This window comes from Sminthopsis crassicaudata, chromosome 4, assembly GCF_048593235.1.
Source record: "Sminthopsis crassicaudata isolate SCR6 chromosome 4, ASM4859323v1, whole genome shotgun sequence".
Classification (NCBI taxonomy): domain Eukaryota; kingdom Metazoa; phylum Chordata; class Mammalia; order Dasyuromorphia; family Dasyuridae; genus Sminthopsis; species Sminthopsis crassicaudata.
The window spans coordinates 435,380,297-435,401,336 of NC_133620.1; the positions used below are offsets into that span (position 1 = coordinate 435,380,297).

General features: G+C 38.6%; 1 protein-coding gene across 7 annotated transcripts in view; it reads left to right on the forward strand.

Annotated features, from left to right (window-relative positions):
• The window catches only part of ATP1A1 (ATPase Na+/K+ transporting subunit alpha 1), a 31,390-nt gene extending 18,439 nt beyond the window's left edge, over window positions 1-12,951 (forward strand). For 5 of the 7 annotated variants that reach the window (XM_074263169.1, XM_074263170.1, XM_074263173.1 and 2 more), the window contains 14 exons: window positions 603-712; window positions 2,439-2,573; window positions 3,132-3,324; window positions 4,067-4,242; window positions 4,738-4,874; window positions 6,561-6,711; window positions 7,283-7,451; window positions 7,603-7,757; window positions 8,235-8,358; window positions 9,561-9,706; window positions 9,811-9,941; window positions 10,456-10,557; window positions 11,949-12,040; window positions 12,615-12,951. In XM_074263169.1, coding sequence (XP_074119270.1) covers window positions 603-712; window positions 2,439-2,573; window positions 3,132-3,324; window positions 4,067-4,242; window positions 4,738-4,874; window positions 6,561-6,711; window positions 7,283-7,451; window positions 7,603-7,757; window positions 8,235-8,358; window positions 9,561-9,706; window positions 9,811-9,941; window positions 10,456-10,557; window positions 11,949-12,040; window positions 12,615-12,643 — 1,850 coding nt within the window. In that variant the 3' untranslated portion in view covers window positions 12,644-12,951. Of the gene's footprint in view, window positions 1-602; window positions 713-2,438; window positions 2,644-3,077; window positions 3,325-4,066; window positions 4,243-4,737; window positions 4,875-6,560; window positions 6,712-7,282; window positions 7,452-7,602; window positions 7,758-8,234; window positions 8,359-9,560; window positions 9,707-9,810; window positions 9,942-10,455; window positions 10,558-11,948; window positions 12,041-12,614 lie in introns of all 7 variants that reach the window. The other 2 variants (XM_074263174.1, XM_074263176.1) reach the window with 2 other exon arrangements.
• The last annotated feature ends 8,089 nt before the right edge of the window (window positions 12,952-21,040 follow it).

Below are 21,040 nucleotides of genomic sequence, written 5' to 3' on the forward strand. Positions count from 1 at the left end.
ATGTCTTAAATTTTGTTTTTAATTTATGGAACAAAACCTAGCACATTTAATAAAATTATTCATACAACTGCAAATCTGTTATTTTCCCCCCCTTATACCTACTATTAACCATCAGACACATGGGTATATAAGTGTGGTTGTAAAATTCTTTTTTTTTTTCTCTTAAAGTTGCCTACAGCTAACAGTTTTGATTTTTTTATTATGCTGTTTGGATACTTGCTTAAGACTTTAGAAAGCTTTTAAATTGGTTGAGGGCACACCTCTATTTCATTGGTCATGTATTTTTCCTATGTCTTTTAAAAAAGTACTTTTTGTAGTATTCCCTTAAATTAGACTAGTGTCACAAATCATTTGGAAATTCAGACTATTCCAGATGGGCCTGGCAAGTATCTTGTATTTCTGCCTTTTGCTTTATACAACTATTCATTTCTGAGTATCCTATGTATACAAACCCATTCATAGCCCACTCAACCCCAACCTCCTTTATAACAAAAGAGAAAAACAGATGAAAAGTGAATATAGGTAGCCTTCCACATGTCCTCCACTGAAGAAAGGAGATTAAATTAATTTTGACATACACAATATCTGTTTCCCTCCCTCAGGTGTCTCTTTTGATAAGACTTCAGCTACTTGGCTTGCTTTGTCCAGAATTGCAGGACTGTGTAACCGTGCTGTGTTTCAGGCTAATCAGGAAAACCTACCTATTCTGAAGGTATGCTGTGAGACCCCAGTAGCTTAAAGCTTCAAGTCTGGGGAACCCATTTTGAGTAAGTGGGGGGTAGAGTGGCTAAAAAAATACTATTCTTTAGCTATGTAAATGTTGCATTGCTTTAAAATCTCAAAAACTCTTTAATTGGAGGACAGATCTGTCTACATTTGATTTTATTTAACCAAAAGCAAAATGCTGTAGGAAAGGAGATGATCTCAGTTGCAAAAGCTTGGAGAATTAGGAGCACTATATTTCAAAGAAAGCTGACATTAATATAGTTCATGTGATCCAAGTACATAAAATTACATATTCAAACTGCCAATAAGGATAAAAGACTTTGGTGAATAAACACCCTATACAAAACCTTAGAGGGTGACCTAGAACACTCATTCAAGAGTCCAGTCACTAAAGACAATATCATAAGCAGAACTCTGGGGGCAGCTAGGTGGCGCAGTGGATAGAGCACCAGCCTTGAATTCAGGAGGACCCGGGTTCAAATCTGGTCTCAGACACTTAATACTTCCTAGCTGTGTGACCCTGGGCAAGTCACGTAACCCCAGCCTCAGGGGGAAAAAATGGGTCCTCCTCGTTCTAAGACCATCTTACTATCTTTCTACCCATTGATGTCTGTTGTATTGGAAAGAAAACTAGATTTTAGTGGAAGGAATCCAAGCCCAACTATGAGTGAGATAATTGTAAAGCACTTAGCACAGTATACAATGTTAGTGTTGCCCAACATAAGCTAGTAGTATTTTTATTTGGGGCGGGGGGCTTTGACTTTATGACATCCCTTATCAATGTTGAGGCTGTAGATCTTGGGATAAACCTTGAGATTCTACTTCCTTTTTCTAGGAAGAGGAAAATTTCCTAGGATCCTGCCCTTAGATTCTTTAGGATCTTGTGGAAAGAATTTTCTGGCCTAGTGTATTGAGAGGCAAATAATAGTTTGAAATCGGGATAATAAAATCATAATGGTATTTTTATATATCAGGAATTTTACAGTGAAAATAGCACAAATTGGCTGTTTTTAGAGATTTCTTTAAAGGATTCCATTGTTTCAAATTTCTGACTCTTCTCAGAGCCTCTCAGTCAAATTAGAAAGTTTTCAATGTGGTCATATAAATATAAATATAACCCAATGTCTTTGATAATAATTTGAAATCTTAGGCTTGAATTAAAACATTGACATGACCATGGGGCCTTTTAGTTATGAATTATTTTTTTTCTTTTGGCTTGGAGCCTTTAAGCCTGGACAAATTTGCATGATTAAGATAATGCTTCAATTACAAGGTCCTTCAGTCTGCCCTTGAACTCTTTGATTGCTTGCCTGACATTCAGAGCATTTATTTTAAAAGGCCATATGAATTAAAGTTATAGGGCAGCTCTTTCCCCTGTGGGACATCTCCAATCTGTAGCTAGAAAAAGAATGGAGTGAAGAAGAGAAATTTATTCCCTGAAGGGGCAGTGGCATTTAACTTTGCTGCAGCTTTTGAACAGAGAACAATTCAGATAAGACCACAACTATGAGATCCCTGCATTCACTGGCTTAAGGAAACTGCTGGTACAGGGATGTTTTCCCCATTTTCTACCCTCTCTCCCTGTCCCATTTCTTTCAGCTAATTCATTTTCCCCCTCTACACTGAAACATAGTCGGTAATATGTCTCAAGGCTGTCTGCTCAATGCTAAAATCTTTTCATGTCATTAACAGATAATGTCTTTTGTTTGCAGCGGGCAGTTGCTGGAGATGCTTCTGAATCAGCCCTCTTGAAATGCATTGAATTATGCTGTGGCTCTGTCAAGGAAATGAGAGAGAGATATGCCAAAATTGTAGAGATCCCATTCAACTCTACCAACAAGTACCAGGTTAAATGAAGTTTCTTTGTATGGATTGCTATTGGGGAGGGGAAGGGAGAAGCATTTCTATTCAGTAGGAGTAAAATGCCTCTTTAAAAAATAAATTACAATCATGTCTTTATGCATTCTTGAGCATTCAAGTTTACCCTGGACCAAGATGTAGGATGCTTCTAAGCTATGTGGCTTTGAATTTTAATAGAGGAAATGATTGTTCAAACTTCAATTTTCATTTTTAATTTTACTTTTATAAGTTTAAAGTACATCATAAGCCTCATTTAGTTGGTTTTCCCCCTTGCTCATTGGAGTCAGCTTCTGATCTGTACTATTGTAGTACTCGGCTACCCCCCCACTTTAATAGTGTGCCCTTGGTTGTTTCATAAGTAGTGGAACTTTCCCCTAAGAGATGCTATCTCTAGGGCACTCCCAGATTAGCTTCCTTAGCCTAATGTTAATTCAGGTCAACACCTTCTGCGGCAGCTTTTGAACTGTGAGGTTAGGTGACTTACCTAACAGCCAGAATCAAAACATATAAGCATCTAATTTAATTTGGCCATTGTACTCTTTCAGCTCTCCATCCACAAGAATCCAAACACCTCTGAACCTCGACATCTCTTGGTGATGAAGGGCGCTCCTGAGAGAATCCTGGACCGATGCAGCTCCATTTTGATCCATGGAAAAGAACAGCAACTGGATGAGGAACTGAAAGATGCCTTTCAGAATGCCTACCTAGAGTTGGGAGGCCTTGGAGAAAGAGTGCTAGGTAAAGAGATGGAACAGGGTTCCTTCTCACATGTAAACATCATAAGGGGAGGAAGAGGGACTTCTCTCCAGCCTCTAGTGTCCTTAGGCACTAGAAAAATTGCACAAAGCTCAGGATTCTAGGTATCTTAACCAGGAGTAGTAGACTTAACCTAGAGTTTAATAGATAGCCATGGGACTTGTGAATTTGCATGAGAAGTGGGAGGAATCGTTTTTACTTGTTTGGTTTCCTTTTTTTTGGAGGGAGGAATGGAATAGTGGCAATTGGAATGGGCAAAGAGAGCTCTGAGAATGGATAGCATGTCCACTGTCTGTCTGGCTAGCCCTCCCTTTTAAATCTTATGTGTTTTATAATATTTACTTAAAAGCATTTCACCGACCTGCCATGACATAGAATCCCATGATTCAAAAATTTAAAAATTCCCACATTGGGCATTTTTAACTATTCTTGGAGATTGTCATCCTTTAGACTCTAGTCTTATCATAGCATCCATACATTTAAGCTAGCAATGGATCTTAGAGCTTAACTAGTCATTTTCATGGAAGAAAATTGAAGCTCCAAGTAAAAATGTCCATCTGGATTTGAGCCCTGAACCTCTGACTCAATTGAACATTCTTCCTAGCTAAAAAAGCTGGTGTCTGAAGAAAGTTACCTGTTGCAGACTGTCCCTTAAGATCCCTTGCCCCATTGCACGGTTTTGTATTCCTGGGTGATTCTAAGATAGCCTTGTTTTCCCATACAGGCTTTTGTCATCTCCTCCTTCCTGATGAACAGTTCCCTGAAGGGTTCCAGTTTGATACAGATGAAGTGAACTTCCCTGTGGATAACCTCTGCTTTGTTGGGCTCATCTCCATGATTGATCCTCCCCGGGCTGCTGTCCCTGATGCTGTGGGCAAGTGCAGAAGTGCTGGCATTAAGGTATTTTTCCACACCTGCTCATTATCCAGTGGGGAAAAAAATGGAAGTTCCATATCTTTGTGTACTATTGTTATTTTATTTACAAAACCTTGACTATTTTGCAGTAAACAGGAACAGGTACATCATTATTGAAGCTTTTTTCCCCCATATTCTTGGAAGGGTAGAGAAAGGAGCAAGACCAAAATGTTCAGAATTTTCTGTTTAATGCAGGCATTTAATACACTTTTACAAAATGAAATAGTCAGTTTAAGTGTCCAATTCCAGCTCCTATTCCCCATTACATTAATATTTCCATTCTTTTCTGTCATGTGCTACAACATGGCCATTCCTTAATTGCACATTTTGGTGATAAACCTCTCCCATCAGCCATCTTAAATGATCTTTGCATGGTTGATGGGTGAGGGAGTGGAAAATGATTCCTCCTTGGTCTTTTTGGCCATTTTTTCTCATTTTTTTGCTTGGCAGGTATAAAAAATATCTTTTCCCCCTTGTCAGGTAATCATGGTCACTGGGGACCATCCAATCACAGCCAAAGCTATTGCGAAAGGTGTAGGTATCATCTCAGAAGGCAATGAGACTGTGGAAGACATTGCAGCTCGCCTCAACATTCCTGTGAGCCAAGTGAATGCCAGGTAATACCAGAAGCCCTTTTTTATTGGGGTGACTATTTTGTGAAATCAGACCCAGAAATCTGCTCTCTTTTCTTTGGTTCCAAGCCTTTGTACAGCATAACTGAACAATGTCAGAAATTGGTTCTTTTTTGAATGTGCAGCATCAATAAACTATTAGCAGTTTAGGAAGTCTGGTGTGAACAAGCTAAGGTGAGAAAAACCAGTTTAGAGGAACTTGCAGCCCAGGATGATAGCCACATGTTAGAACATTCTCTTCCCCAGTCCCAGTATTCCAAGGGAACAAACCCACTAGTCTCCCAAAAGATTAAACATTACCCCAACTTTAGCTGGCAGGATGTCCTCATGGGTGTTGTTCGCCATTTCTTTGGGATAGGCAAGGGGCATTTCAATTCATTGAACCATGGAAAATTCCTTTTGCAAAGTATAACTTTTTAATATTATAAATTTATATTTGTTATATTAATTAAACTTTCTGCACTTAACCATATAACTTAAGCCCTTAAAGTTTGTTTTTTCCCCTGAAATATTTAGGTAGCCTGTTAGCCAGTGTGGTGTGATGATTAAAGCTGGCTTCAGAAACAAGAAGCCATATTGCACTCTGTCTACTCCTGTTCCTGATAACTGGCTGACCATAGACAAGGTTCTTATCTTTTGGTTGTCAGGACAGCAGCCCCTGCCACTGACTAACAAGTTGCTTAGAGCAATTTCTGGCCTGCATTGATAGAAGGAATTACTTCAGCTGGGAGGACAAAAATACTCCAGTAGCTAAACAAGGAAACTTCTTTGAGATATCCAGAAAGAGAATCACTTGTCCAAGCCCCTTTTTGTTTTAGGCAAGTAGAAAATAGGATCTGATTGGAATTCTCAGTTCTTGAGTTGCAGGACTTCAAATCGCTAAAGGATAATTTTCTTAATTTTTATTTTGTGAGAAAAGAGTGTGAGGTTGGGGGGGTGCGATATGAGGAAGATCCAAGTGACTTGCCCTAAAACTTCTATATCGATTATTGAAAACCTAAATTAAAAACTCCCAAAATGAAACTTTCCATGCTATCCCCAATCCTTTAAAAAAAGTGACTTAGCTAAGAAATTTCCCAAGAATTGGATTAAAACAATGGAAGGAGAAGAGATGGCCTTCCTTCTTTGGCAGCTAGCATTCTGTGATCAGTTTGTTCCCAACCAGGAAACTCCCCCAGAGCTAAAGGTCAGCTGTGATGATCCCCTCTGTATAATAGCTGTGGAAAACGAGATGATGAAATTGCTTTTGCCTTTACAAATGAGCCCTTTCTTAGGGAGGGAGAGGCTAGGGAATGAATGCTACCCAGGTGAACTAATAATTAGAAATAACAAGTTATTTTTCTGTGCCACTTTGAAGTGTGCAAAACACTTATCCATGCATGATGTGTTGTATCACAAATTGGTGATTTCTAACAAACACATGCATTCATTTTGTTGATTTGTACATAAATAAATGTGTGATAGCAAATATAGTGTGCTATATTTATATGCATATATAAGCATGTGTTTTGTGAATATATTTGTATGTGTATAGATATCCCCATTTCACAAATGGGGAAAGTAAGGTAGGGAGCAAGTGCCTTGTTTCTTTCAATTTGTATTTCTATTTTTCTATTCTATTTAATTTTCTTAAAATGAATAATTCTCTTCGAATTTAATTTGAAATTCTAGAGACGCCAAAGCCTGTGTGGTGCATGGCAGCGATCTGAAGGACATGACTTCTGAACAGCTGGATGACATCCTGAAGCACCACACTGAGATTGTGTTTGCCAGAACATCTCCTCAGCAGAAGCTCATTATTGTGGAAGGTTGCCAGAGACAGGTCAGAGAGCAGAGGGAGGGAGGAAGCGGGCAACTCCCTGTGGTTTGCTAGTAGTTCACCGTGGGGCTTTGATACCTGTGGAAGTCTGCCCACAGCAGCAGCCTGGTTCCTCTGGTGGAATCGCTAGCAGGTTTCTTAAGGGACCATGAGTCTCTGCTTAGCAGTAAGAAGGGGCTAAACTATAATGCCTTTTTTTAGACTGGGGGTAAAATAAAGGGGGAAAAAACACCCGAGTCCCAGAAGATGCCCCAAGATCCCATCTAGGATCAGGATCTGAGCCTGGGTCACTTTTATTGATTTCAAAACCTCTGTCAGGAGAGAGAAAGAAAGCAGTCTTTTCAGTACTAAGCTCAGGAAGGATCCCTGGACTGAAATTCCTTCTGCTCAGCAGAATGTCTCCCCTTTGAAATTTAATATGAAAGTGACTGGGAACCCCGCACCATGTTTGTAAAGCAGAATTAAAAATGGCTCATTGAGAATGCTAGGGGAATAACTGATAAGCCTTGATAACCCACAGAGCTTCTCCTTTATTGTTGATGTTTTCCTTCTCCACCTTCTTTTCTCTGAGCAGGGTGCTATTGTAGCTGTAACTGGGGATGGTGTGAATGATTCTCCTGCCCTTAAGAAAGCAGACATTGGCGTCGCTATGGGTATTTCTGGCTCTGATGTGTCCAAGCAGGCTGCTGACATGATCCTCCTAGATGATAACTTTGCTTCTATTGTCACTGGAGTCGAAGAAGGTACAAGAAACTATTTTCCAGATCTGCTGGAAATCTTCCCTGTTCACAAAGATACTTAATTTTGATGCTTGTTTTATACCCCACCTCCAATCCTTTTGGTGGGGAGGACCCGTTAATACAGCTTTATAATGAATGTTCTTGCTTTTCCTAGGTCGTCTAATCTTTGATAACCTGAAAAAATCCATTGCATACACCCTGACCAGTAACATTCCAGAAATCACCCCCTTCCTCATCTTCATCATTGCAAATATCCCTCTGCCTTTGGGCACTGTCACCATTCTCTGCATTGACTTGGGTACTGACATGGTAAGTTCAGGAGACACCTTCCAAATAGTACACAGCAAACATTTTGTTCCCTAGTAGATATTACATCATGGGATGCTCTGGTCTTGTCCTTAGAAATGTTCAAATTAATCCTAGTTCCTCCATAGGGAAAAGAATGTGCTTAAGTTACATAAGCTGGGTTGCTTCTGATTTTTCATAGAATCCTTGTTGGAAAGGACCTTCAGGGTCATCTCTTCATTTCTAATTTTAGTTGAGTACATCTTCTGAATATCTCCATCCCAAAGAGTGAACACTTTGTATTGTGAAGGCTTCTCCTTGTTCTCTATCTTTTGATACCTTTTTATCAGCTTAGCAGGATGTCTGTTCCTCCTTGCATTATATATCTGGTAACCAGGCCCACAATATCATCTCACTCTTAGAAAGGTCAAGAACAATAGACTCTTTCCTTCCAATGCTGGTCACAGTCCTAATCATGAACGTCTTCTGTCCTTCTACAAGGTGCCGGCTATTTCCCTGGCATACGAGCAAGCTGAGAGTGACATCATGAAGAGACAACCCAGAAATCCCAAAACAGACAAACTGGTGAATGAGCGGCTGATTAGCATGGCCTATGGGCAAATTGGTAAGCAATCTCTATGGAACTGAATGGGAAGCACCCCTTTTTTAGAGGGAAGGAGATAGACTAGTTTGGAGCCTAGTTTTTGTCCTTCATAAGCTAAAAAAGCTTTAAAAATATTAATAAAGCCTTATAGCATCTCTTCTCTTCCTTATCTCAGAAAGTATTGAAATTATTCTATTAATTGTCACTTATGGAGGAATTTTTAATTTTATACCTCAATTATTATTTCCTGGAGTAAAATCATGCTTTATTGGCAATTGAGGACAATCAATCTTATGAAGATACGTGAGGGAACAAATAATCCTTAGTCTGAATTGAAATCTTAGGCTTGCACTAAATGCTAGAGATTAGCTTGCAAACTTGGAAAATTTGGTTGTCAGGCTGTGAGAAATGATCCATCTCTGTTTCTGTCCCTCTCATATACTTCTGTCTTCCTCTACTTCTCTTCCCCTTTCTGTCTCTTTCTCTCTTTCTCCTTTCTAACACTGCAGATTAAGGCATCTGAGATTTGTCTGTTCTTAAGAAATGACATACTTTTAAATAACAGTACAAATGAGTAATACAATTGGAAATAGAGGGAAGGCATTAATATTAAGGCTTTGAAGAAAGCTAGAGAACCCCCAGACACCCACATGATGGGGGCAAGCATTCCCCACTCCCACTACGGAGGATAGTTAATAAAAAAAAGCCTGGAGTTAAGGGAGATAGGGAGTGTTGAAAAGGTGCTGGAGCTCTGGAAAGGTCAGCTCATTCAAGCTCAAAGGCAAAGTGAGTCACGTACCTAGCTGCCTACAGAGAACAACTTTGTTCCTGAGAAATCACCCAGGAATGAACTATTTCCACCCTCCTTGGGGGATGAGGAGTTCTCATCACAACTCTTAACATGCGCTTTGGATAAGTCCTGAAGTACTAGTTGCATATTAGTGGGCAAGTCAAGTGCTTATTGTGTCATCATCTGAAAATAGATTTATTTGGAGAATGGCAATTTGGTAAGAGTGAAAAGAACAGTGGGTCACAAATTGTAGCCCATTAGTTAATGGGATTAAGAAAAGAATCCTTATTTCCTCATCTCTTGTAATAATAAACTCCTACCCATCAAACCTCAGGGCTACTGTGGAGATAATACAAGTTAATGTATGTATTAACTGTATGTAATAATGCTGACTATTTGGGGAAGAATAAAGAGCATGTTTCTCTTTTCTCAGGTATGATCCAAGCTCTTGGAGGCTTCTTTACATACTTTGTGATTCTGGCAGAGAATGGCTTCTTACCCTCAGGCCTGTTAGGGATCCGAGTGCAATGGGATGACCGATGGGTGAATGATGTTGAAGACAGCTATGGTCAGCAGTGGGTAAGACCTTTTCCATGACTAGAGGAAGATGAAGGGAAAAGTGGCTTAAGAAAGGAGTGAAGAAAACAAATTTCAATATGTGTTTTTATCTCCCTCTCCTTTAGACTTATGAACAGAGGAAAATAGTGGAGTTCACTTGCCACACAGCCTTCTTTGTCAGTATTGTGGTGGTGCAGTGGGCTGATTTGATCATTTGTAAAACCAGAAGGAATTCAGTCTTCCAGCAGGGAATGAAGTAAGTGACGCATACTAAATAGTCCTAGCAAAAGGGGAGCTCTGGTATTAAGGATCTCCCCAGAACACAGCCTCCTGATGGTACTGAGTCATCCCCTGGGGGACATTCATTCTTTATTGACAACTCTTTGTCAATATATGACAACTTTGAAATATATCCCACTCAAACAGAATAGTTTAAAGATTTGAGGGAGTATCAAGTATCCAGTGTCTGCCCTTTGTTCCAATTTTAGTCACCTTGACACAAGATTGCGGAAGTGATCTGGGCCACTGCTCCTGAGCATTCTCCTGACAGTCATTGGCTGTCTAACAATTAATTATTCTCTCTTCCATCCATCATACCTCCTTATCTTTAACATGAGGTATTGGGGGGAGGGGTGATTTTAAAGTCACTTTTTAAGGTCCTTTACTGCAGAAACAGTCAGGGAAGGGATCTGGAATAGTTGAAGGAAAGCTGTATATTTGGAGTTTTGAGTTATTTTCATTGCCTCAACACCCTATTTTTCCCTCTCTAGGAACAAGATCTTAATATTTGGCCTCTTTGAAGAAACTGCCCTTGCTGCCTTCCTTTCATACTGTCCTGGAATGGGAGTTGCCCTAAGGATGTATCCCCTCAAGTAAGCTACTAGACTCAGTTGATATCTATGCTTTTTGAGATGGAATCCTTTTGGCTATTGCTTTCAGAATTCTAGTTCTATAGTTCAAAATTCTATAGTTCTTATTAGGGAGGAGGTCTACCAACCCAGAGTTGGAGTGGAATCTTCTAAACCCCATTGGTTTGGGTACCAGAAATTCTCTGATACGTTTCCAATCTAAATGCAATTAGTAGTGGATTGGTGTTGGAGTGTACTGGGGACTGCTTTCAAGTCTAGTATTCAGATATTCTGCTGTTCTTCGAGCTTCTCATGGAAAAATAATGGCAGAAGCATTGATTGTCTTTATTAGACCTGACTGCACTACTAGGTCCCTAGTCTTTGCTTAATATTTTCAGAAGTCATAACCTCCAGATCCTGAACTGATTTAGCACATAGAAGGAAACTCTTATGAAATTATAAATGCTATTTGTAGTTTCAAGGCCCTACTTCAAGGTTGTTGCACTTTAAAATGTTAAGGAAGACCATGGAAAAGTCACTTCCTGTACATATCTGCGAAATGGAGGTGATGATCCCCCAGAAGGTTATTGAGGTTCAGGGGTGTGTGTGTGTAAAACACTAGGCAGATTTGGAGTGTCATTAATGTCAACAGTCCTTATTAGGCCGCTGATGTTTTATCATTACAAATGTGTTCCAACATTTATTTTTCGAAATAGATGCAGGGCAGGGATTGCTGCTGTGATTGCTGCCAGTCTCCCAGCTAATGAACAGGAGGAATCCCCTCCCCTCAGTTCTTCTCATATCATTTTAGCATTTCCAGGTTTCACCTTGGAGCCCATTATCATTCATTCATTAAACATTTAAGTACCTTGTGTGCCAAGCATTGGGCTAAACACCAGTCATACAAGTAAGAAAATCTATCATTCAGCGCTCTGTCCCTCAGGGCTACCGTGACTGGGGATGACTGGGCCGGCCATAGGTCCAAGGTTCAGAAGTTCAGAAGATAAAGCAAATAATTGTTCAGTTTCCAACAAGATTTTTTTCAATGAAATCACCACAAAGAGAATATGCCCCAATCTCCTCCCATCATGAAGGATAACACCCCCCCCCCAAAAAAAAAAAAAAAAAAAGAATGAACTCAAAGAGCTAAACCCCATGACCTGATTTTCTTTAATGAATCCTTTTAGGCCTGAGGCATGTGGCTCAGTTTATTTCCGTTAGCTTTTCTAGTTGACTGTTTCTCAAAGTGACTCTTTGTTTTGTGTTGTTATGTGTATCAGGAGTGTGGTTAGGATGTCCTTATGAGGAAGGATTTCATCATTGCTGTAGCCAGACACATGACTTTTCTCCTCACTTCCTCTCTCCCACATGTAGCCAGAAGCTATTTGACTTATTTGACTTATTTCTATTTCTAGACCAACATGGTGGTTCTGTGCCTTCCCTTACTCTCTCCTTATCTTCGTATACGACGAAGTCAGAAAGCTCATCATCAGAAGGAGCCCTGGTGGTAAGGACCTTTCTGTTATGATTGGGAAGTGGGAGACAGTGGTTCCCTCTTGGGTTTGCATTTAAAGCTCTATGAATCTTTGGGGGTAATTAGAGGGAAGCAGTCCCATCCAGTGTTCATAGGAATGTTTGAGCACAACTGAATTTTAAGTGTCTTTTTCATCTGTACTGGCAGAGTAACTAAGGCAGAATTTTGATAGTTGTCTATTAACTACTCAGCCTATATCCTAATTTCAAAGTTTTGTGTGGGATTTTGGGGTTTTTTTTTTGGTGACTTGCCCAGGGTCACACAGCTAGAAAGTGTTAAGTGTCTGAGACCAGATTTGAACTCCCAACTTCAGGGTTGGTCTTGTATCCACTACACCACCCAGCTGCCCCCTGAGTTCATTATTTTCAATAGAATTTGGAAATGAGATTAAGATTGTTCTCTGAATTTGCTCACTCAGTTATGCTGATAATCCTCATCAGCTTTCTTTTTGGTTTGTTTTAAGTGTAAAAGGTTCACAAATAACCAACATTTTCTTTTCCCCACCTCCTTGTATGTGTCTTGTCTACTTGTTCCTGCACTTTTCTAGGCTGGGTGGAGAAAGAAACCTACTACTAGTCTCCCTTTACTGCACGTCGTGGGCCATTCCACATATTCTGCATCCATCACCACCTCTTTGTGTAATTCAGTCTTGGAATTCAGAATTTTACCCTGGTAGGAAAGAACCGAAGCATGTGGGGAAAGCAACACGTCCCGGAATGAAGCATGTAGATATGGGGGGGGAGGGGGGAGGGCTGCCTATATACATCCGTCTATGGGAAGGTTTTTATGTGCCTTTTTGTTTTTGTAAAAAAGGAAAAACCGGAAAGACTGAAAGAATACATTTTATATCTGGATTTTTACAATAAAGATGGATTATAACTGAATTATCCCTGTGTCTTTTTTATTAAGGGAAATGGGGCAGGAGGGAGAGACAAACATACTTCAGATTTGGAGCTGGCTTACTTTGTCTTGGGTAGATGATTTCACTTGACCCCATTTTCAGATGTCATTTCTGAGTTCATTTTTTCCTTTAAATCCAATTTAGTCTTGTAACAATAAGCAATGCTGCTCATACATTCCAAAAGGAAATTTACAGAAGTCTCCAAATCTGCCATATTGACCACATTATGATTTCATTTCTTGTCAGTTCCTATAGACTTGGTATTAAAGACAAAGAGTTGTATGGTTTCCAGTCTCTAAATAATTGGAAGCAGATCAATCAAATTAAAACTTTGTTAAGCCAGGTACTGATTTTATCTGTTTATCAATAAATATATTTGACCAGATTATGTAGTAACTTCTGATAGAAACTGAAATAATTAAGAAACCTGTTTGCTCAACACCCAATCCAAGAATCCCTTTGAACTAAGAGCCTCTCAGTAAAAGCCTGTTAAGAAAATGTTAATACATTTTTCCAGTTGGAGTAAAATAGAATCAACATTCTGACTCCTGACTCCAAGCAGGTAGGTGAGACCCATTCTGAGTCATTCCCTAGGAATTGGTAAGAATTTCACATGAGAAATAACCAGCCCTTATATAAGAAATCCGATGAAACTAAGTTTTAACTACTTAGAAAAAGAAACCCATTCATAGGACAGGTGCTGTGACCATCCGGCCCAAGAGCTTAAGGCATGGGCAGAAATAACACAAAATAGGTTAAGGGCATAGGAAGTACACAGAATGTAAAATACCTTTACAAAGCAAAGAGATCACTTCCAGTTGAACAGAGAGCATTTATTAGGCATTATGTGGATGGAAATGAAAGCAAGACAATCTTTACCTTCAAGGTGCTTACATTTTAGTGAACAGAGCAAACATGTATGTGTGTATGTATACATATATGTGTAATTATATTCATTAAAGATACATATACATATGAGCATAAGTATACCCATGGGTAGATGTCTAGGTAGTTAATACCATAAAAAGCACAGTACCTGACATAGTAGATAACTAAAGCACTGTCTCAATTGATCTTCACAAAAACCCTGGGAGCAAAGTCCTAATTTACATTGAAGAAACTTGGTTAAACTTGCCCAAAGTCATGATCAGTGCTTAGATTTGGAATCTGGTCTTCCTGATTGAAGACCCAGCATTCTATCTACTGTACCACCTAAAACAAAGTGGGAAGACTGGGGTTGGGGAAAAATAATCTACTGGTGCAACAGTGTCTACTGAGAATTGCATTGTGAACGAAGTAAAAGTCATCATGGAGGAGATAGGAGGGAACTGCTTGAGCTAAAGCACCAAGGTAATTGAGAGTATAGCTGTGTATTTCTATTTTGCCTGCATATGAATTATGAGAGTATTTGTACAAAAGGCTAGCCCTTGATCCAAAGCCATTAGCTATATTATTTTGGACAAGTCAAGTTACAAAGCTGGTATCTCTCTTTGGTGAGAGGATTTCCTTATATCACTGAAATGGAAAAAACAAATTTAGCTCTCTTGGCTAAAACAGTTCTCTAAGTTATATTGCATTGGGGATGGATATGAGGAAATTTTGAATTGACAGGGTATTGATTTATAGTGATTGATGAGAGGGTAAAGGAGAAATAAAACAACTCCAAGATTGTGGGTTTTGTGGGAGGGCCATTATCAGACAAAAGGGGAAAAGGGATTGTGGTGGGGATGTGGGGAAGAAGTCATTTTGGTCGGGACATTGAAAAAATCTTAAAAAGGATGAGTTGATGTCCAGAAATTGATCATAATTAGGTCTGGAGCAAGGACTAAATCAATGAACCAATAAAGCAAGATAATAAGGCTGGGCCCAATCCTTAGTTTTGAAGCTATCTTTTTAGAGAGACTTGGATTTAGAAAATCGTTTGCTTCCTGTCACATGTAGATTTTATAGAAGTAATTAGTTTTGTAAAGACAGGTTAATTTCTTTAAGGTGATGGAAACAAATTTTTTTGGGTACATGAAAAGGACCATACTAATACATACTCTAGCCCCTATTGAACAGATGTTGAAACCGACCAAAAGAAGTGAATGACATTGCCTGTGTCCCAGGACCATATGGCTCACTCTAGATTGACAAGTCTGAAACTTAAATATGAGGATCCCTTTACCTTTCAAAATCAAGAACTGGCCCCCCAGCCCCTGCCAAAGAGAATTGTTTATGTAGGCTATGTCTATCAGTATTTACCATATTAGAAATAAAAGTAGCTTAGTATTCTTATAAAGATGGAATAGCTTTGGTTTCATAGACTTCCTGGGGACCCCAGGGCATCCCCAGATTACATTTTGAGAACCAGTGATCTAGAATAGTTTTTCTCATCCTATATCTTAACACTATAACCAATGCTTTGTTACATTACAGCTAGATAATGATAAAGAGAATTTTAAAGTTTGCAAAGCACTTTAAACATTGTCATTTGACACATAGTAGGTATTTAACAAATATGTTGACTTATTTTGATTTGAGCCTTAAAACCTTAGGCGGTTCCTGTAGTAATGAAATCATAAGACTGGTTAAAAAAAAAAAAAAAAAAGAACAAACCACTCTGTATTAAAGCTCTATGAGGAATTAAGGGAGAGATTAAACATTTCTAAAGTACCTACTATGGACCAGGCACTGAGCTATGTTCTTTACAAATTTCATCTCATTTAATCCTTACAACTGTAGGGAATTTTTTTTTTTTTAATTAAAGCTTTTAACTTTCAAAATATACATGAATCATGTTCAACATTGACTCCTACAATTTTTTCCTCCCTTCATCCCCTCCCCTAGTTGATAAGTGATCCAATATATTTGAACATGTGCAAAGGAATTCTTATTTTAAAGATTTAAAAAAAGAAGAAAAAAACAGAAGTGACTTATCCAAAGTCACAGCTAGTATGTTGGAGGTAGAATTCTAATATCTACTCCCCATTGTATCCCTTTACAATTTCCCAGAATGGGACTGATATCTAGTATTCTTTCTTCTATCACTGGACTAATGCAGCCTTTGTCCATGATGGCTTAAAAATTAGTCGGAAGCAAGAAAGACCTTATTCTGAAACAGTGGTCATTTGCCAGGACATTCTCAGTCTGAGATTTCCTCCTAGGATGCCTTATGATGGGATTCAGTCTTCAGTATGCTGCCTCCACTCCCATCACCTTTATGGAGTTTACCTTGATACTCCAATCTAGACCAGCTAGGATGTTTTCTGTCCTTCATTACCTCCTAGCTCCAATTCACCCATCACAGCCTTATCAGAATAATCTTTCACTCAGAGCCATGTGACTTTTGGGGTCAAATCCCTCTTCTTTCCTATAGCCTCCTGAGGGAAACTTAAGTCTGATGTTTCATAGCACTCTCTAGTGCTGCTCTTTATGTATTCCACACTCCAGCTCCATGGCACAATACTCAGTGGACACATATCTCCATAAAAACAGTGGTTGCTGGGCCCAGACCCTGTTCAAAATCCAACTCAAATGCTAAGTCTTCCAGAAAACCTGTATTTCCCTCAACACGTTCCTCAAAGTCTATATTCACCTTTATATTTCTGTTCCCCCCAGATTTCATAGTGTAAAGGGCTAGAACTGAGCAATGCACTTGGATAATGAAGCACGTGAGACTAATTGCCAATTGGACAGTTCCCTATTAACTTGTTTGAAGGTTGACCCTCCCCAGCTGTTCTGTGCTGACTTGATTGGTGGGACAAAGAAGGGGGGAGTGACGTGTGTGTGAGGAGTAGGAGGAAGAAGAGGAATTGAGACGAAATGTTGAGTCAGTCTCTCCTGGTGTTTGAGGGAGGAAGGTGTGTGTGAGATTGCTAGGCCTAAGCCCCTGACCTTGACCGTAAAAGATCAAGAATAAAGATGTTTAGTTATCCTGATTCTGGCTGATTTCTGGGAAGACAGAGTTCCAGCAACACAGGATTTCATACATAAACACACACATATAATATCTCTGTGAATCTATATGAGCATATGTATACCCATGGGTAGATGTTACAAATAAATATAAAACCTTTGTGCACTTATACACACTTATGTATATATATTTACATATACATGTATTGTGAATGTAGCTATGTGTGTGTGTGTGTGTGTGTGTATGTGTGTGTGTGTGTGTGTGTGTGTATTTTTTTCTCTTTTGTTATAGTTCTTTGTGGGCATGTTATCAGCCCGTCCTAGACTTCATGAGGGCAAGGACTGGATCCCCACTGCTTAAGACAATGTTCTAGCCACTAGAGGTGGGTTGATCTGAATGACAGGGATTTCCACCTGTGGGGCGGAGGGTAATAAAGGAGAAAGTACCAGGGGTACCTTTTACTCCTCCTCTTCAAGAACTCTACTCTCTCCCTCCATATCTCATCCCCAGGCTTTGAAGAGGAATGAAATCAACCAATAAAAACAGCTAACATAGAACCTTAGGGTTTGGAAAATAACTTACCTATATTCACTGCTTCTTCACAACACTTCTGTGATATAGGGGCTCTTATTATCCACATTTACAAATTAAGACACCGAAGCTGCAATTTGCCCAAGACCATACAACTAATAGGTTTCTTGAGGCAGAATTTGAATTCTTTCTGACCTCAGGTCTAACACTTTACCTACCATACCATCTACCTATTAAGTACTTATTATGTGCCAAGCACTATACAAATGTTGGGGATGCAAAGACAAAAGCCAAACTGTCCCTACCCTCAAGAAGCTTATAGTCCAACTAGAGAGACCTATACATATAAAGGCAAATAAAGAAGACAAATACAAAGTAGAAATAAGTTGCGTTTTCTTTCTCATTTTCTTTTCCTTTTTGATCTTACTGATTCAGTGAGGCTGACTTGTTTTGCATTGAACATAACTGGCCCTTAATAAAGGCTTTTTCATTCATCCATTCATTATAGTTATTTTAAAGTCATTTAAGTAATGAGATGAGTTAATATATAAAGTGCAATCTTCAAAGCATTATATAAATAATAATCGTCATCATCTCCATCGTCACCATTATCATCATCATGATTCATTGGAGGACTGAAATGTGAAAGAGGGATTAGCTTTGTTTAACTTGCTTCCAAAAGTCAGAACTAAAAACAATGAATAACACATTCAGAGAAAAAACTGATAGAGTCTGAATGCAGATGGAAGCAAGCTAATTTAACTTTATCTTTTTTCATTTTTTTTTTCCCCTTTTGGTTTGTTCTTTCACAACATAACTAATGTAGAAATACGTTCTGCATGATTGCACATGTATAAACCAATTTCAAATTGCTTACTGTCTTGGGGAGGGAGGATGGGGAAGTAAGAAGAAAAAATTTAAATTTTATTTAAAAAATAAATGTTGAAAGGTGTCTTCATATGTAACTGGAAAAAAACCAAAACACTATTTTTAAAAATGGATAAAAGTTATAGGCATAGAGACTCAGGCCTGATGCTTGGTGATACTTTTGATGAATAGAATCATCCTGAAGTGGAGGGGGCTACTTGCTGTACCCCTCACTGGAAGTCTTCAAGGACCATTTCTTATAAAGACAGTTTGTCAGCACAGTGGATAAAACACCAATTCTAGAATCAGGGAGTCCTGAGTTCAAATATGACCTCAAATACTAGCTATGTGACCTTGGGTGAGCCTACCTCAGTTACTCATAAAATGAGGATTATAACAGCACTTATCTCTCAGAATTATGAGGAAGAAATGAAATAATATTTGTAAAGTGCTTAGCATAGTGTCTATCTTGTATTAGGTACTATAATAAATGATTATAGGGGCCATTCTTACCTGACTGTGCTAAATGGTTTCTGAGGTTGCTTTCCACTCTGAAATTCTTTGTATGATATACCACCTAACTCAAAATTACAAAGTTCACCCAAGAAAATGATAATAATAATTATTATTTACAAATATTGTATCATTTGATCTTCACAACAACCTCAGAAGGTCGGTACTATCCTCAGTTTATTTTATTTTTTATTAAAGCTTTTTAATTTTCAAAAGATATGCATGGATAAATTTTTAACATTAACCCTTGCAGAACCTTGTGTTCCAATTTTCATCCTCTTCTCCCAACCCTCTCCCCTAGATAGCAACTAATCCAATGTATGTTAAACATGGTAAAAAAATATATATATATGTATATGTATATATATGTACATATATATATGTTAAATCCAATATAGGCATACATATTTATATAATTATCTTGCTTTACCAGAAAAATGAAATCAAACCAAAAAAAAAAATGAGAAAAAATAAAATGCAAGCAAACAACAACAGAAAGAGTAAAAATGATATGTTGAGATCCACACTCAGTTTCCTATCATCCTCTCTCTGGGTGTAGATGGCTCTCCTCATCACAACATCATTTATCCTCATTTTACAAAAAAAGCTTAAGTGACTTGTCCAGGATCACACAACTAATAGATTTCTGAGCCCAAAGATTAGGCCTTTCCTAGCATTTTGTAAACCAAACCTAAAGTTCACATAGACGTGAACTAATAAGTGGGGTTGAGTAAGACTAGTAATAATCATCATTGAGTATTGCAAGTGGTACAGTTGCTTTTATGTTGCTTTTCCCATTAGACTATGAGATCCTCGAAGGGAGAAACTGATTTTCCTCCCTTTTTTGTGTCCCCAGTACTTAGCCCAGTGCTCAATACATAAATGCTTAATGACCAACTATTATGATCTTATTATTCTCCTTTCCCCCCAACTCCAACAGAGTAACTTATCTTCCTCTGGCTTCATCACTTAGAAGGGAAGATAATTTCTCTTCCTATTGCATTTTAAAGTTTACAAAACTCCTTCCTTACAACAAGCCTGTGAAGTTTTATTATTCTGTTGTGAACAATTGGGGAAACAGAGGCTTTGGCAGATAGAGTGACCTGGGGCCAGTTTCTAAAAAAAGATTCTGAAACTAGATCTGCTAATTCCAGGTGCAGAGGCCACTTTTCACACACTTTTCACACTCTGAGTCCCAGCCTTACTATCACACATTCAATCCAGACTCAAAGATCCCAAGAGGCTCTCTGCTCCAAGGGGAATGGCTTATGTACCTGTGCAGTCACAGCAGAAAACTGGTTTTATGGGCCAAGAAATAAAAACAGTAATCTGCCCCCCGGGCACTCTGCCTTAAAAAGGACAAAGTATCCCCAGGAATGTTAGACACAAGATCATGGAAAGTTTCTTGGAAATGAAGCACATGCTCACTGAAAGGTTAGGCAAATGGCTTTGCCCCCAGGTGCTGCAGCTTGTTCCCGCCCCAGCTCAATAATTAGGAAGCTAGAAAGCTTAGGTGCTTTAATCCTTAGTTTATGTAATTCGGTTCATGCTAATACATGCCCTAAATGGCTTTCCACGGGCCATTTTGAAGGCAGGTGCAACTTGATTTAAACAATAATTGTTTTTCTGAATAAATTAAATTATTTCCCATAGAATCTTTGAAGGTTAGTGCTTAGAGAGCAATTAGTCTGGCCTGCTTATTTTAGAGTTCAAGAAAAGTGAAAGCAGCTCCAGATGTGAGCTAATGGTACTTTTACCAGTTTACTAGTTATGTGGCCTTGGGTGAGAACCCTAGTTATGTGATCCTCGGTCTTCTCATCTGTAAAATGGGAACAGCTCTTTGCACTACCCATCTTCAGGTGACCTTGTGTTGTTCCTGATGGATGACTTGTCCAAGATCACAGAAATTAGACTAGACAACTGAACGCAAGCCAACAGGGCTTCTAGTCCAAATGACTTCGTGTGGGTCCATTTACTTTTTCTTCATTTGAATTTTTTTGCATCTGCTCTGACTCAATTCCCACAAAATAAATAAAAGATCTTTTTTCAAAAGTAGGAAGTCTTGCTTTACTACTCTTGTTAAGTAGATTTTTAAAATCCATTTTTGATATCTGTTAAGAATTTTTAAAAGATAAGAAAAATTAATTAATTGTCCATAATACACTTACTGTTTTTTTTTTTTTTGCTAACACACTGTCATGTGGACATTTAAACGTATATATGTATGTATGTATTTGAATATGTGTATATGCACACATACCTA